Source organism: Ursus arctos, unplaced genomic scaffold (genome assembly GCF_023065955.2).
Source record: "Ursus arctos isolate Adak ecotype North America unplaced genomic scaffold, UrsArc2.0 scaffold_4, whole genome shotgun sequence".
Classification (NCBI taxonomy): domain Eukaryota; kingdom Metazoa; phylum Chordata; class Mammalia; order Carnivora; family Ursidae; genus Ursus; species Ursus arctos.
The window spans coordinates 13,785,209-13,802,618 of record NW_026623056.1 but is presented as its reverse complement, the minus strand read 5'-3'; the positions used below and the strand labels follow the sequence as shown (position 1 = coordinate 13,802,618).

Sequence of the window (17,410 nt, the reverse complement as noted above, 5' to 3'; positions counted from 1 at the left end):
TTTACCCACCTAAGAATGATCTCACTGATACTTGGATTCCTGTTAGTAACAGAACATAGCACTTTAGATTCAGAGCTCTATGGGTACATATTAATGAGCTACTCCACTGAGCTGTCCCAGAATATAAACTGATTACTGAGAAGGAAAGATGAAGAAGGCAATATAGCATCAATATAGAAAGTGACTCAGCAATGTCAAGTCTTCCTAACCTGATGAGGCTGCTGATCTAGCCCCTAAATTATATAGGATTTTTTCCTTTCAAAGATTTTTTCATATTCCTATTTAAGAGGTCTGAAAAGTTTGTACCTATTACTATAAACCTCTGGTGTAGTAGCTTCTCTATGGTAGAACCTTTACCACTTTCTCTGCTATATGCTCTAAACTATGTTTGCCTTTCAAGCACTTAAAAAATGTGCTAGTCATAGAAAGTAATAATAAATAAATAAATACACATTAAATTCAATGTGTATCTGTGTGTGCATATGTGTGTGTTTCTGTATCTATGTGTCCAAGTATGTATTTGTTCTGTGGATCACAATGTAAAATGTATATCTTACTAAGAGTCACAGTTAAAAAGTATTTGAAAGGTACAATCAAGAACACTTCTCTCACTCACTTATTCTTCCCCAATAAGTGACTTACCTGACGGGCAAACTTGGGAGAAGAAATTGAGCAGAGTCCTTTCCCGTTCTCTTGTCCCTACAAGTCCTCTCTTTTGTCTTTTCTTACTCTAATAGACTAAATAATGGCCCCCAAAGATATCAGGCCCTAAAATCAGGAACCTGTAAATGGTACCTTATATAGCAAAGTCTTTGTACCTATGATTAAGTTAAGGATTTTGAGATGGGGAGATTATCCTGGACTATAGGATTGGACCCTAAATGCAATTATATGCATCCTTTAAAAGGGAGGAAGCAGAGATTCTACACACAAAGAAATCCAATGTGAAGACAGAGTAGAGAGTGATTTCAAGATACTGACCTTCCTTGAAAACTGAAGTGATGCAGTCACAAGTCAAGGAATGCTGACAGTCATCAGAAGCTAGAAGAAGCAAGGAATCATTATCCATTCACCAGTTGATGGAAATTTCAAAAGATTACTTTTAGAGCTGCTTTCCATGTCCTTAATGGGAAGGGAAAAGATTACCAGACTCACATCCATGAGTGAGGTATCATGAGAATTGGGAGGGCCTCTGCACACCAATTTGTACTTCAACATGCCTCATAATAATAATTGCCAACACACTGAGCGCTAATTACATGCAGAGCATACCATGTACATAATTCTCTATCCTCACAAAAATTTGGTGAGGTAGTCATCGTTCTCCTTGTTTTACAAATGAGAAAACTCAGAGTCAGAAATAACTTATCCAAAGTCATACAGCTAGTGACAGAATGAGGTTGTACATCGACTTTGACATGCCTCCAGAAACAGAGCCTTGTCCACTTCATATCTCCCTACATTACCCATCCTTGTTTTCCTGAGACTGGGCCTCTCTATGTTAACCTGTTCCTCAAGCAAGCTATTTGCTCTAGTTTGTACATATGCAATATGCAAATAATAAAAAATTCCTTACATAACATGTAAGAAATTTTGGTTGACAATATATTACATTACAAAAATCTCAGGACTAGAAGAATTCTTAAAGATCCAAACACAGAATCTTTTTACAGATGGGGAAAACAAGGCCAACAAATCTGCATACTTGTCTAATATGCAACCAGCTCATCAAACCAGAATTTCATTGCAATGTAAACCGATTTCTAATACTTTATAAGTTTTAAGGGGGAAAGTAACTCCAAACTTACTTGATCATCCAAACATTGTAAAACTTCCATTAATGTCTCCATTACCTTCCTCTTCTCAAGCATTTATGGAGGGATATATGAAGCTGATGCCCTGTAATGGCAAAACCAAACCCTAGTTTTTGAGGAGAGGAAGAGAAATTTTAAGTAGCATATTTCAGTTGTGGGGATTTGGGGGTCCCATGATCAGAATATTAACTGACTTTGAAGTGATTATTCCATTCCACAAAACAAAACCCCAAATATTTTCACAAGGTCAAGTCACAAATTAAAATTCTGAAGTAGGGATACCTGGGTGGCTCAGTCAGTTAAGCAGCTGCCTTTGGTTCAGTTTATGATACCAGCGTCCTGGAATCAAGTCCCGCATGGGGCTCCTTGCTCAGTGGGGAGCCTGCTTCTCCCTCTGCCTGCAGCTTCCCCTGCTTGTGCATGCGCTCTCTTGCTCTCTCTCTGACAAATAAATAAATAACATCTTTTTAAAAATAAATAAATTCTTTTAAGTAAGAGAATGCTACCGAGCACCCCTGAAACACAATTGTTGTTTTGGTTTTCTGGGACATATTCTCGTTTGCCATCCTGTCTTGCTACATATTTATTTGGCTTCACCGTGAAACTGTTATGGCATTTCTAAGGATATTCATTACTCTTGACTGGTAAAACAAAAGGCGAATGCACGTGCTGAAAAGGGGGGGGCAGGGGGAGCGCGTTCTGAGAAAGGCTACACAGTTTTGTTCTCGACCTTCTGCACCAGTACCTTTCCCCATGGGAATTTCCAAATACCTTCTGCCCGGTAGCGAAGGGCAAAACACAGAAGCCCCAGCTCTGAGCCCAAGCAAGGAGAAGATCCGCCCACCCACCAACCAATCTGAAGTCGTGTTGTGCACCTGCCCACTGCTTGAGCGACCTTTCCCCTCTGGCCCACTGCGTCCCCCTTTTACGACAGTTTTCCGACCTATTTGCGGCCGCTATCGCCGTATTTCCTTGGGCGCCTGTATCTGGGCCGTTTGTGTCTGCCGGTGGTGGCCGTGCCGCTGTTTGGTAGAGAGGAGTGGGAACTGGTGGCTGCGGCCTTTGGGCTGGTATGAACCGCGCTCTCGGTGGAGGCCGGGGAGCCAAGCCAGAGCCATGGTGAGTGCGGCCTTCTGGTCTCCTTAGCGATCTCGGGCCCAGACCGCAATCTCAAGTGGCGACCTCGGAGGAGGGGAGCCGAGGTTGTCTCCCCATTGCGACTCTGGGCTGGAGATGTAGGCCCCAGAGAGCCACACTCTCCAGGACACAAAGCTGTTGGCTCAATCCTCATACGTTCTCGTATGGCCATTCTGCAGGGTCTTCAGTCCCTGGTTCGTCGTCCCCGAGGCTCAGTGATTAGTGGAAACGCATTTGATTATACCTGCTCTTCCCCTGGTAAAGCCTCACAGTACCTTCTTTACTTTGCTGTATCCTCCCCCTTGGCTTTTGCCGACACATCTTTTCTCGATTCCTGAATATATTTGGGCCTCTGTAGAGTGACCGTGAGACGCCACAGTGCCGAAGGTGCTGTGAAAAGCTAGTCTTCTAGTTAAGCCCACGTTTACGGTTGAAACGTGTTGTCAAAATTCTATAGACTTTAAATAGTTCTTTCTCTAGCAGAAACTTTCATTGTTCTTGATTGAACAGTAATGTGGCTTTATTTGCCTGGAGGTGAAAGAGGTTTTCAAAGGGAGGGTAATCATCTTTTTGACTGTTGTAAATTAAGCAAATCCCCTCACTCTTATCTTTCACAGTAAAAATCCCATACCTTTTTACAGTGAATTGGAGATAAAAGTTGAAGTCCTTTTAAAGGATCATGGGCAGACTATTTTCTTCCTAAAGTTGCTTCTCCTTTGAAAGTAAAACTTGCAATGAGTTTGGGATGGGACAATGGGTACAATAGGGAAGGTTGAGAATTCGAGAAGTAAATTTTTTACTCTGCTTCCCTTTACCAGGCCAGTACAGTGGTAGCAGTTGGACTGACCATTGCTGCTGCAGGATTTGCAGGTTTGTTTATGGTTTGGGAGTGGAAGTGAAGTAGGGGAGGTTGGAGATTTTTTAATTATTCTGTTGCTTTTATTTTTAGGCCGTTATGTTTTGCAAGCCATGAAACACATGGAGCCTCAAGTAAAACAAGTTTTTCAGAGTCTACCAAAATCTGTAAGACTTGCTAAACATTTTTGCTAATTTCTATGCTGCCTGTGTATGAAGCTTAGAGTCACACTTGAAGAGGGTTAATTTCCAAACATCTGTGAAGTTCTAAGAGCTTGCTTTGGGCCCCTTGTCTTTCTTCCCACAAAGAGGGTTTAGAAGTTCTGAGCTTTGTAATGTTGTTACCCTAAAAAATCAAATGCTTTGTATGACAGAATTGGGGTATTAACACAATCGTATTATTAACACAATTCTAGTATCATGAAAGTTAATAGCACTTTATTGTTTAGATACTATTAACTTCAGCATCATTTGTCCAAATTCTTGCCTTCCCTTATCTGCTCTGCATGACAAACACAGATCTAGGGATCTGAAGTGATCCATTCTTAACTGTGTGGCCCTGGCATTGCCCTAGTAAGATTCTTGGGTAGCACTGGAGTTAATTAGGCTATAGAGTATGAGTGGATGTGATGTTTGGCTGTGACAGCTTGTTCAGTACTTATTTTTATTGTTGTGATTGAATGTGACACAAAAGGATGATGGTAAATTTTACCAATATGATCTCCGATTTACAAGTTCAGGGGACCTGGAAGCCTGATTTTCTGAATACATATCTTAAAGTCTTGTTTTAGTAGTTACCTTTACCCTCAAAATGCCCTTGAACCTGAAAAGATCTCCAAATCTTTTTCTTAAAGCACTGTTTTTCTAACATATAATCATATTCTTAGATCAAATTTTTTTAAATTATACTTTAAATACTTTGAGAGAGGGAGCACACAAGATGGGGTGGAGGGTCAGAGGGAGAAGCAGACTCTTCTGAGCGGGGAGCCTGATGCAGGGCTCCGTACTGGGCCTCGGGGATCATGACCTGAGCTGAAGGCAGATGCTTAACCAACTGAGCCACCCAGGCACCTCTTAGATCAAATTTTTATCTGTAACACAACTAACTTGGAATAATCTTTCCTTTATTCCCAGAAGAACTGGCTTTGAGGCACTGTTCTTTTATATTTTTAAGATAGTTTTTCTGGGGGGGAAAAATGGATGTTTAATGATCATTAAAATATTTGTTGCTACTCATAAAGCTAAAATGTCGTAAGTGTTGCAGTTAAGGTTCTCTGAAATGTCTTAACTTTTCTGTTAGGAAAATTTTCAACATTTTTTTAGCAATTTTCAGTTTATTTTAATCTATTTTTATGAATGCATTTCCTCTTTCAGGCCTTCAGTGGTGGCTATTATAGAGGTGGGTTTGAACCCAAAATGACAAAACGAGAAGCAGCATTAATACTAGGTGTAAGGTAAATAATTTCTAAATTTTTCTACAACTCTAGAGCTATGAACAAATGTAAAAAGACCTTTTATTAAGAGATATAGTAGTGTTACATACATTCTAAGATCTAAACACTCTGCAAAAGTCCAGTGAGAAGGCACACTAGCACATAAGCACTTTTTAATTCATTGAAAGATAGGCTTTTAAACCAACAATTGAAGTGCTCAGTGTTGTTCTCTGTAACATTTTTTGTAGTGATATTCTCCCTTCATTTCTAGATACTTAAACATGCTTTCCCTTTCAATAAATGGACTTTTATAATGATTATAAAGTTCAACTAATTTTTTAATATTTGAGACAGAGCACGTGCATGGGTTGGGGGGGAGGAGCAGAGGGAGAGGGAGAAGCAGACACCATGCTTAGCTCAGAGCCCAATGTGAGGCTCTGTCCTAGGACCCCAAGATCGTGACCTGAACCAAAATCAAGAGTCAGATGCTTAACCTACTGAGCCACCCGGGTGTGCCTCAACTAACTTTTTTAGAATGACTGATCTGGGGCACCTGGGTAGCTCAGTCGGTTAAGCATCTGACTGAGGCTTAGGTCCTGGGATCAAGCCCCATGTCAGGCTCCCGGCTGGGCGGGGAGTCTGCTTCTCCTCCTTCCTCTGCTCCTCCCCCTCACTCCCACTTGTGCTCTCTCTTGCTCTCAAACAAATTAAAATCTTAAAAAAAAAAAAAAATCTGTTTTCCTAAGGAGCTATTTAGTTCTGATTCAGAAGATTCATCATCCTTGTATGTTAGAGGTTCCTAAACCACTTTCCATATTGTTGTGTTGACTGGACCCATTTCACGAGATCTTTAATTGGGCTTTATTACAATTTTTTGATGTGATCTAGAAGTAAACTACCTTTTTCTTTTTAAATTAGCCCTACTGCCAATAAAGGAAAAATAAGAGATGCTCATCGACGAATTATGCTTTTAAATCACCCAGACAAGGGTAAGTAGTCATTAAATTCTTCTTGTACATATTTTTCAGTGACTAATTGTTATTAGTGGAATAATTTCATATTTAATTCTTGGCTGTTTCAAGGGAGATGCCTAAATGTTTGTGTGAGCACTGTTGCCCAGGCTGGATCCATCCATTTTCCAGTATCTTCAAAGAATAAATCCTGAGTGAAAAATTTATAGAATAAGCTTATCTAGTAACTACTGTAATTTGAAAGTGATAAGCATTACCATTTTCAGATCTGCAATAGTGATAAAATGTGACTTCTAATCGAAATACTATCAATACTGCTGTTTTTGGTGGGGGAGGGGTCTATATTATGAAAAGAAATGCTAAGTTTCAGTTAAGGAAATTAAAAATTTTAATTTTTCTATCCATTTAGACCTTTGAACTAGAGGTTACCTAGTTAGAAACCTGTAAGATTTGTTTCTGATACATTTCTAAACAGAGTTGGCTGTGTTGAAAGCAAATAATTATGAGGAATACCAAAATATAGACCCCAAAATCCACATTCCACTGCTCAAAACAGGATAGGCCCTTCATTAAGAATGTTTTGAGTTTAAACAGGTCTGTGATTGTTTGGTATCTGACTGCAGTAGCCTCCTCTACAAAATTTAGCTTCTATTATTGGAAGGCTTCTGATTCATTAAGCGTAGTATGGAGCTTATAAAGGTGTATTTTCTTATTGGGATGTTGATGCTTGCAGCTCTGAGAACTACATTTTGAGAATCAGTGCTCCAGCGTAGGAGGAAAGCACCCCTAGGTAATTATCATGAAGGCACAATAAATAACAGGAAAAGAGAAAAACTGTGAGGACAGAAAAAGAGTACAAATCATAGTGGGGTCTTTCCAACAAAGCTCAGAAACCTCTGAGCACATGTTTTCAAAGTAACATAGTACAATAAATTCATGTTCATTTATGACTTGTAATCATCATAAATAGTAACTTATACTATTTCAAGGTCACATATGTGGGGGGTTTTTTAATCCTATTTCTATCAGTTTAAGGTTCCCCCCCCACCACCACCAGCAAAAACAAGTTCATTTAGGAACCGCAGAGAATGGCATTCAGCACCCACAACTAAGGGGAAAACGATAGGCAAATCTCCAGTTTAAGTTTTTAAAGGTGCTGTTTTTGTGGAAATCTTAATATGAATTACTTTATTTCCCTTTGGTCAAATATGTTACATTTGGTTATCTGGTTGCTGTGTCAAAGTTATTTTAAAAAGTCAAAATACCGTTTTTGCTAATTCCACCTCTCAGATAAGCAATAGGGATCCCTGAAACAAGAGAATAGGTTTTCATCAAGCCCAAATTGAGAAGCCATATTATAACTATTCCTTTTTTCTTTCTTCCTATAGGAGGATCTCCTTATATAGCAGCCAAAATCAATGAAGCTAAAGATTTACTAGAAGGTCAAGCTAAAAAATGAAGTAAATGTGTGATGAATTTTAAGTTCTTGTTGGTTTATGTATACAAGTGCTAGCTTTTTATAATAAAATGCCTCAAAGTTACAAATTTTAAAAATGATTTAGCACAAACTAAACCAAAGCTTTGGTAGAAGTTTCTTCTTTGAATGTGAGGATTTTAATCAGATTATAGAATATTTTGAGATTTAGCATCAGTAATTATAGGTAGATACCACTTGAATAGAAATAGGCCACAATCTAATGGGATACTGAAAAATCGGTAATTAAAATACAATGTGGTATTACGATGGAATTTGCACAAGTTGTTATAGGAGGAAGTCATCTTACTGGGAGAAAGGCTGCTCAGAGTTGAGAAAACCAGCCCCACTGCTTGGAACCTTAAATTTTAAAAGTGAGTTTAGCCACAACTTTGACCTAAGAAATAACATCTAACTATATACACACATATATATAATTGACAGAATTTAGATTTCATACATTAGAAACTGTTGACAGTGTAAGATTTACAGTAGAGGTCTTGTTTTTAATCAAGAAGTATTTACACTGTATTGAACTAGCCAATGAAAGAAACTGAAAAGTTTATAAATTACTGGGTTTTTATGTAATAAGTTTTTGCATTTGTTATGACCAAGCTTAAAACACAGTTAGCAAAACTAAAAACTGAAATGCTCTCATTTATGGAAAATACTCAGCATGGACTATTGGAGAATTTATGAACTCATATTTAAATGACATGTATGGGTAAATGGCTAGTAGTCGAACATGAAATATAGAAGGATCTTAACCCAAGGATCTGTAAAAACACCTGAAGTAGAAGTCTGTGGCCACCAGCAGGAATATTATCATTAGCTCTAAGATGATAAATTATACTACCTATCATTTAAACTTTACATCATCCTAAAAGTTCTTATTAATGGAGAACACAAGACTTTCAAGGTCAATTAAGATCCAAATAGTGGTGGTGATCCTGTTTGGTGTTGGTATGTGTTTACCGACACTTCAGATTTGGATTATATCTGCTTTTTATTTTTCCACCATTTCCTTAAAATCTGATCAAGTCTACTTGTTATGATTTAGAATAGGAGAAAGCAGCAGCTTAAGGCAGCCGTGGGTTTTACGTAGGATAAATCTCTTTAGTTATTTCTGGGGAAAAGGGGTATGAAGGTACACTTGTTATTCAAAGTAGTAATGTGCTATGAAGTTACTGAGAACACTGAAATTCGCAAATACGGAATCATGTGTTCATAGGGGAAATAAAGGTTCCTCTGAACCTCTGGGTCATGTTTTTATCAACCAGTCAATATATAACCTTGTTTTATGTGTGTTTCTATTTAAAGACACCTTATGCTGTTGATTCATTAACGTTAAGTTTGCAGCCAACACTAACTCCTGTCGTTACAGCACAGCCTTCTTGTGTTCAGGAGCATTAGGCAGCATTTCACTAGGCTTGAGGGTCATCTTAAACAGGAAAATCACCAAGAAGCACAAAAATGTGAAAAACTTAGCATTAACTGGACCACAGAAGGGACGTTTACAGTATGGTAACTGAAACAAGGCAAGCATCACTTTGGGCACTGGGTGATTTAAATTTTTCACCACTCTGCATGTCCATGAACGAGCAGGAAGTACCTTGAGTATTGATTTTGGGGTTACAAATAAATTTTAGCAAGTAGGTGAATTTGCAAACAAGGAATCTGCTAATAATGAGGATCAACTATTTTTACTAACATTTTGTTTCAGTCTTTTGGACTAACCAAAAGTTTCCTTAAGAGATATTATCAATTAAAACTTAAAAGCAAATTTTTGAAGGACAAATAGGAAATATGAGCTAATATGCCCAGAGACAATCAAGCACTGACCCTAAAAGAGAAAACTTTGTGTAGTGGGTATACTTTCAAGTGTTTAATGCAAATGGCACACCTGTTTTAAGGTGACTATTAAGACAATGAAAAATGCTTTAAAATGACACTAAGGAGCACAACAGAGCACGTTTTTCTTTCATAGTAATCAGTTTTATTTCCTCTAGGCTTACCGTTTAAGTAGAAGAATCCACATTTCATTGTAGATTATGAACCAGACCTACCATTTTTCTTGGGAAAAAGTCACCTGTGTGAGGGCTCCAGATCATAGTGGGTAACTGGTAACAAGTGTATGAGCGCCTTCCATCTTTTAATGTTTAACAAAATACTTGATGTGTAATGTTACCATTTCTTGACTACTCACAGTGTACTAGCATTGTGCTAAGTATTTAAGTATGTTTTACAAGTACAGAAACAACAGTGAAGTTAAGTAATGCCCAAAACAGTATTCTGGGTGAGCAGGCTAATCTTTCTCAAACTTAAAGTCCATGATGTTAACCTGCACTGATACCTGTCACAAATTTGATAACCAGGGATGTTTTCCTTGGTGGTAATGAAATTTGAGTGAGAGTTGTCATTACACCTTTAGTGTGGGGCCTTTTTATCAGCAGGTACTCAGACTTCTTTCTTCTTCAAGGGGGAGGAAGGTATGCATGAACACTGAGATAGGAGGTGCAGGTTTCGAGTCAAACTTGGGCAGTAATAGCCAGGCACTTACTTTGTGCCAGTGTACTCTGAGTACACTACCTACATGGTTAACGCCTCCCCATCTGTTTAAAAAAGAAAAAAAAAGTGAGGGTTCCTCCACATTTTATGGGTAGGGAAACAAAAAAAGCAAATTACTTCAGAGGTTACACAGCTAATGAAACTGTAAGCAAGCCCTGGGGGATCTTCTCCAATTTCCTGTGTTCATTTGTAACATGGTTCTCTATTAGTCCTGAATAGGTAGGTTATGGGGAATTCCTATGCACAGCCTTAATGTTACATCTGGCATACCACAGATTTAGTTCCCCTACTTTGTCCCTTCCATTCTGACTTCACTGCCTCTGGGTTGACATTACTATGAGACCTATGCTGCTTTGTGAAAACTGCTTTGCTGGTGATAAAAGTGGGCTATAATGAGTGGTCCTAGAAGTTAAATCTTTTCCCACTCTTAGAATTTTAGGAAAATTCGCTTGCCTTCAAGTATTTTCCAAATGATGGGAATACCTATGGAAGCATTAAAAAAAAAAAAAAAAAGTCTAGTGATACAAATCAGTATCCCAGAACACCCAAACCACTGAAGAAACAATTGAGAACTTGCATGAAAACAGGTGGAATACTCATATATTCTAATTCTAGAAGCTTGATTATAAGGTTTTCTCTGCTGACCTTAATTTATAACAAAAGCAAAAAGGGTGAAAGGCAGCTAGAAAACCACTAATCGGAAAATATTAGTTAACTAACATCTTAACACAAGTAAAACCCTAAGCATGTTGAACTGTGCCACACTAAAAAGCTATATTCAGCATATTGAAAATGTATGCCCTACCTTAAAACCTTGCATCAGAAATAATTCTTTAAAAAATTCACTCAGGCAGAATGCTTCATAAAGAGTTGACAAGTCAAGTTTTAAGTTTCCACACTTCTGGCTAGAATACAGAATTGTTTCAACGTGAACAATAGGATAGAAAAAAATTAAAATTTGAGGTAAAGTACAAAAACACTATTTAAAATGCTAGAGTGGGTTTTGGTTATTAAAAGAATCCTGAATTGGTCCACAGTCCAGTGTTAAGGTATAAACTGGAATATGTTAGCACTTGCTGTTACTTTAGTACAGTTACAATTAACAGAATTTCAAACATAATGTTTACATTCTTCTTTACAACCCGAAAACGGCAGGTTGAAAAATTTCATTGGACTAAAGTAATTTTACTATCAAAGTCAAAAGGAGCTCAGTTGGTTAATATCCTTTAACTTAAAAGGTTAATGCTATATAGCTTCTTAATGATTTTACAGCATTGAAGCAGATCATTTTAACCTTGAGTACTAGGAAACTTAAATGACCTAAGCTCTACTTTGTGATTTTGGAACTGTTCTGGGTAGTGTGCCTCCTTACAGCTAACTCTTGCCTTAGCAACAGGATATAGGAAGAGCTTCTATCCAGGGGCCCCTGGGTGGCTCAGTTAGGCATCCGACTCTTGGCTTCAGCTCAAGTCATGATCTCATGGGTTGTGGGTCAAACCCCATGCTCAGCAGGGAGTCTGGTTAAAGATTCTCTCCGTCTCACCCCCCCCTCAGATAAATAAATCTTTAAAAAAAAAAAAAAAGAGCGAGCGAGCTTCTACCCAATGTTACCAATTATTCCTGACCCAATGACAAGGTCCACGGTCTAGTGTGAAGGTATAATCTGGAATATGTTAGCACTTGCTGTTACTTTAGTACAGTTAAAATTCATGGAATTTCAAACGTGTTTACATTCTTCTTTACAACCAGAAAAATGAAACTCAACCAGGCTGAGACGTAAGCTCCAGGCAACATGACAAATTGGTTTATCTACAAAAACGATGGGAAATTTTTTGTAATAGTCCCCAACCCCCAAATAAAAAAATCAGTAGCTGCTTTTGACAGTCCAAGTAAAAGAGGTACAAAATATCCCTGTAATTTCACCCCAAGAAAAACATACCAGTCACTGAAACACAAATTTAAGAAGCTATTCACTAGGGGTGCCTGGGTGGCTCAGTCGTTAGGCATCTGCCTTTGGCTCAGGGCATGATCCCGACATTCTGGGATGGAGCCCCACATCAGGCTCCTCTGCTGGGAATCCGCTTCTTCCTCTCCCACTCCCCCTGCTTGTGTTCCCTCTCTCGGTGGCTGTCTGTCAAATAAATAAAATCTTAAAAAAAAAAACAGCAACTATTCACTAGTGGGACTTTAAGACTGTCAGTGAAAAATAATCTTGCCCTTTTTTTCTGTCTTTAGATTGCATACAGCATAGCTGGAAATGTCTGGGTTAGGTACACTGAAACTCCCAATTCTGTACACCTATACCTATAATTTTCAAATTATCAAAGGAAGAAAGCAGCAAGCCAAATGGACTGATAGAAATCCTCTTATGAAGACTATAGCCTGCATTATAGCCTATATCTTATTTGAGTACTTGAAGTAGTAATATAGAAGGTACAGATGATTCTGAATCTAAAGGAATCTGATAATAAACCCTTCTTACAAAATTAATATATTTCCTTATTTACATCCCTCATGGAGAAAAATCATAAGGGATTTTCTGGATGATTAGGCTCTTGCTTGGATTCTAGAGTAAATGATCATACTTAAAAATGTACTTAGGTTGAGCCATAGGAAACTGCCACTTTTGTGGGTCAGAAATGGTCAACTATTGGCAATTTCATATGACTCAACGTAACTGACCTATTTTCAGTCAACAGTTGAGTGCAACTTCAAATTAATACCACTTGCCAAAGTTTAACTATTACAGACTGTGATTGTTGCTTTATTGCAGATCCTGAAATAAAACCCAAATGTTATCAAAGGTGGTAACTACTATCAAGAACACTTCTAATAAAGAAAAATTTTTAAAAAGTCATCAAATTCACTATACCAGATATCCTCATAAAAGATATTGGGGATCCAAACCATAACAGAAAAGGTAGGAAACTGAGTGAGGATTCTCACCAAACATCTTTCAGCCTTTTGGAATTTTGTCAAACACACAGATCCGGTTCAAATAAAGTTCCTTGAGGCTTTCTAGAAGGAAATCCAAGTGTAAAGTTTCCTTTACCCTCATTCCAATAACCACCACCCAACACAGGACTTACTGCAGTATAGCTGATTTTCCATTTCCAAGACTAAGCTTACTGTAGGCACAGCCTATGAGAAAACTAGACTGGTTTCAACCTCAAAAAAGTGCAATCTGTGTGAAGACAAATGGTACAATTTCCCAGTCTAACTGCAACATTCAGTTTATATGCCAACTCTGCAGAGACCTTTATCAAGTTACACATTCGACTCACAGAAAACAATACCTACAAAAAACACCTGTGACTTAGCATGAAGGTGATGGATCCCAGCTACAAAAGAATGGCTGACATGGAGACCTGGAAAAAAATACCAACTACCTCTTCCTCACTAGCTTAGTGTTATCTGTCCTTAGGTTACTTTACTTGACTACATATACCCGCATTTTTTTTTTTTTTTTTTTTTTTTTGGCAAAATCATTTAAGTGACCTCCCTCTGCCTGGTTCTAAGAATGCCTGTTAGGTTTTCATGAACTCACCAGTTTCATGTGCTGCTTCTCAATTCTACATTAAAATAAACAACTACTTAAAAATTGGTGTAGCCCTACTATAATTATACCAATAGTGACTGAGCTATCAATAAAGACCCATTTACACCATTCCGCAAAAGTTTTAGGGCCACTGAAGGCTTTAAAAAGGTGATGCCAGGGGTGCCTGGCTGGCTCAGTCAGAACATGTGACTCGATCTCAGAGTTGAGAGTGAGTCTATACATTGGGTACAGACACTACTTAAAAATAAAATCTATAAAAATAAATACTAAGCTTCCCAAGATTTCAGGAAAAGATTATTTTTGCCCCCATGTAATCTTAATAAGCTTCCTTGTGTGATTTCACATAAGTACACTGAAACAATGTGAAGGCTGCACAAGACCTTTCTTTCTTTTTTCTTTCTTTTTTTTTGCTTGAGTGTCTTTCAGCATGTCCTAACTTACCATTAAGTTTTCCCACAGCAACATCTTATCTAACTGGTGTGGTAGTAGCCAAAAAAGATGCACCCCTCTCAAAACAATTTGGAAGGCTACCTGAATCAACATGGTTACTACCTTTGGGGAGTGGGCCTTTTAACTTCTAAATCAGAGTATATTGTATTTACCCCAACAAGTCTATTATGGGGGTGTCTGGGTGCTCAGTTAAGCATCTGACTCAATTTCAGCTGAAGATTATGAGATCAAACCATTAGGCTCTGTGCTGTGTGAAGCCTGCTTAAGATTCTCTTCCATTCTCTCTCTGCTCCACCCTCCCCCCCTTCTCTCTCTCTCTCAAGGAAAAAAAAAAAAAGCCTTATGGTTCTACAATACACAAGGCATTAGGTTTAGTCACTTGTAAATAATGAAACCTTGATATTTATTTCCAAGAATATGGTTATTCATATGCTTGCACTATTAAGATGGTTTTATGTTACTTTCTCAATGAAACAATCTTTATGGAAGAAGGATCTTAGTGAATCTATTCTACATGAAAGAAAACGAAAAATCATTTTTTATTTATACCGTATTTACCAATTTGGGAATTAATGAAAATTCTCATACCTTGTAATTAATCTGTAACCCTGTTACTGAAGAGAGCAAAGAAAAAAATGCCAACAATTTTACATCTTTCTAACCTTTGATGGTTAAAAAAGATGTTTGTGGGTTAAGTTTTTAAAAATCTGGGTATGAAATTATTTGATACTTAAAATACAAGGATTGCCCTCTTCATACCACATCTTACTTATAAATTCTGTTACTAGGGTTTTAGGAAAAAGCATTTAATACCATCACATCTTAACTTCAGTGGTAATAAATTTGAGGTCTGGGGTTATATGGACACCTGACAAATATTACATTTTTAGCAGTACCTTGAATTGTCTTTCAGTCATTATAAATTAACTAAAATCACTTAACAGTTTTATGCACATAAAAAACACTTTTCAAACACCAAATGACAAAGGGCTGTCTTTCTTGTTCAGTGGTCTATGTGCTTCTATTGGGGGGAGGCAGGGAACCTCCAGTAAATCCACATTTGATATGACCTCACATATATCTGCATAATTATTTTATCACTGTTACTTTGAACACTTAATGCGAAATCTTTATCTTCCTAAAATTAAGCCATGTGGCTAAAGTACATACAAAAAAATACAATCATTAATGACAACCTTCAAAATTATTTCCTTGAGAATCAAAAACCAAGTTAATGGTCTATTTCTTATTTAAAAATTGCTCACCATACTTCTTTATAAAAATAATTCTCAAAGGCCAAAGCAAAATTCTGGATTTTACCCCATTGCCTTCCAAAAGTTGCCTTTGATATAAAGACTTTACTAGTATCAAATGTATGATCAATTCCCTAAGCCAATCTAGTCTAACAGACTAAATTTTAAGTGCTAAGGTTTCAGAGGATTCATTACAAAATGATTAACCAATTAATATTTTAATACTATTTATGAGCAAATATAAATGCTTTTTAAAAAGCAATCAAGTTAACTATTCTAGGCCTATTACTAGCTCCAACTACTTTGCTACAATTGGTATAAAAAGTAGAAAGTTAAAAATCAGCAAATGGAAGATCAAAGTTTATTTACTACCTGCATACAAAAACATATTGCACATCAAACAACCAAAATCAAAAAAAAAAAGAAAAGAAAAGAAAAAAAAAGAAAAAAGAAAAAAGGAAAGAGATTCTACTGAAGACTACATGTACTTTTATACAGAATAAACCTCCTGGAAATTGATCTTTTCAGTAGTTCAGGTTATGTCTGAAATGGACATGACTAATTCAGCTTAGTGTTTTAACTAAAGCTATGTTTGATTTTTAAATACTGTACACTTTAATAAATAAACCAAACAAAGCCTCAATGTAGAACAGTCACTGCCAATATCACCCAGTGTCCCTGCAGATGAGAGTTTAACAAAATGTATTCCAGTGGTCTGCAGATTTTCCTCTACATACAGCATTTAAAAAACACATTAAAACAGACCAGTTTCCAGACTAAACTAATGGAGAAATTACAATTCAGTGCAAAATATTTTAGACTGCATTTCATTCTAGTTTTCCTCAGGTGAAGAAGTGGTTGCATATTATTAAAAATGTAACAAAAGCAGCTAATGCTTTTCATAAAGAATATTACGTTAGGGATCCCACCCCACCCACCTCCCCCCATCTCTGCCATATTTTGAAAACAAAATAACATTTCCTATAGCCAGCAACTTTTTTTAATGTTACATATACTATTCTCAAGGCACATCTGATGATATATTTTATAACACAGTAGGTGTCAAAGTATGTTTAACATATGGTTTCTTCAGGATCCCTCCCCTTTCTGAATTCCAAATGGAGGAACTGAAAGTGCGATGTAAAGACTGGCGATCCATATTCTATCTTTGGCAAGCTTGTACAAGCACTATTGTAAAATGTAAAAGAACTGTAAACTAGGAACTTCTTCAGTTTATGAAACACCATTCAGGACTGCTGCTTCTTGAGTGTTTTCTTCTTTTAAGGTATTAATCTTTTCTTCTCCTGGAGTACGCTGTAGCTTAGAAATTTCATCGCCAGAAGCACTAGTTGGGCCATTTATTGCCTTTTCTGAAGGACCATGCTCTTCAATCACATCTTTTGCCTGCCAAAGGGAGACAACTTTTTCAACTTCTTTATAAATGAAATCTACAGCTGAGGAGGAAAACAGCTATATAAACATTAATTAGCTAATAAATCATTTTAGTTTTATAACCACATTGGATCAAAGAATTAAAATGTTCTTAAGTTTTCAAAGCATATACCAATGTACTCCACCTCTATTGGTCTTTCAAATCTATCTCTAGTACCTAGCAGTGCTATATCACATTAGAATCTGAAAACTTGAACCTAATTTTAACCACTGGAAAGATCACCATGTAAAAGATACAAAGTTAACACCCTAAGCAAATAAACACCTAATTTACTCACCTTTTTTTTTGAAACTCATTTACATTTCAAATCCCTTAAAGCATTTAAAGAATTGAAACTTAAAGGTCTACATCCATCACTGAGAAGAGGTATATAGCCTACTGCTCCCCAAATTAAGCCAACAATCTCCATGCCCAATATCTTTGGGCAGACTGAATTTTACAAA

General features: G+C 37.2%; 2 protein-coding genes across 9 annotated transcripts in view; one reads left to right on the top strand and one right to left on the bottom strand.

Annotated features, from left to right (window-relative positions):
* The first annotated feature begins 2,748 nt into the window (after positions 1 to 2,748).
* Positions 2,749 to 8,937, top strand: DNAJC19 (DnaJ heat shock protein family (Hsp40) member C19). The gene is made up of 6 exons (XM_026498060.4): positions 2,749 to 2,933; positions 3,770 to 3,821; positions 3,901 to 3,974; positions 5,181 to 5,260; positions 6,158 to 6,228; positions 7,599 to 8,937. The coding sequence occupies exons 1-6, from the start codon at positions 2,931 to 2,933 to the stop codon at positions 7,667 to 7,669; spliced, it is 351 nt and encodes a 116-aa protein (XP_026353845.1). The 5' UTR covers positions 2,749 to 2,930; the 3' UTR covers positions 7,670 to 8,937.
* Positions 8,938 to 15,861: 6,924 nt separating this feature from the next.
* The window catches only part of FXR1 (FMR1 autosomal homolog 1), a 60,398-nt gene continuing 58,849 nt past the window's right edge, over positions 15,862 to 17,410 (bottom strand). For all 8 annotated transcript variants that reach the window (XM_044383900.3, XM_026498100.4, XM_048214944.2 and 5 more), the window contains one exon: positions 15,862 to 16,918. In XM_044383900.3, the coding sequence (XP_044239835.1) occupies positions 16,748 to 16,918 (171 nt within the window). In that variant the 3' untranslated portion in view covers positions 15,862 to 16,747. The remainder of the gene's footprint in view (positions 16,919 to 17,410) is intronic.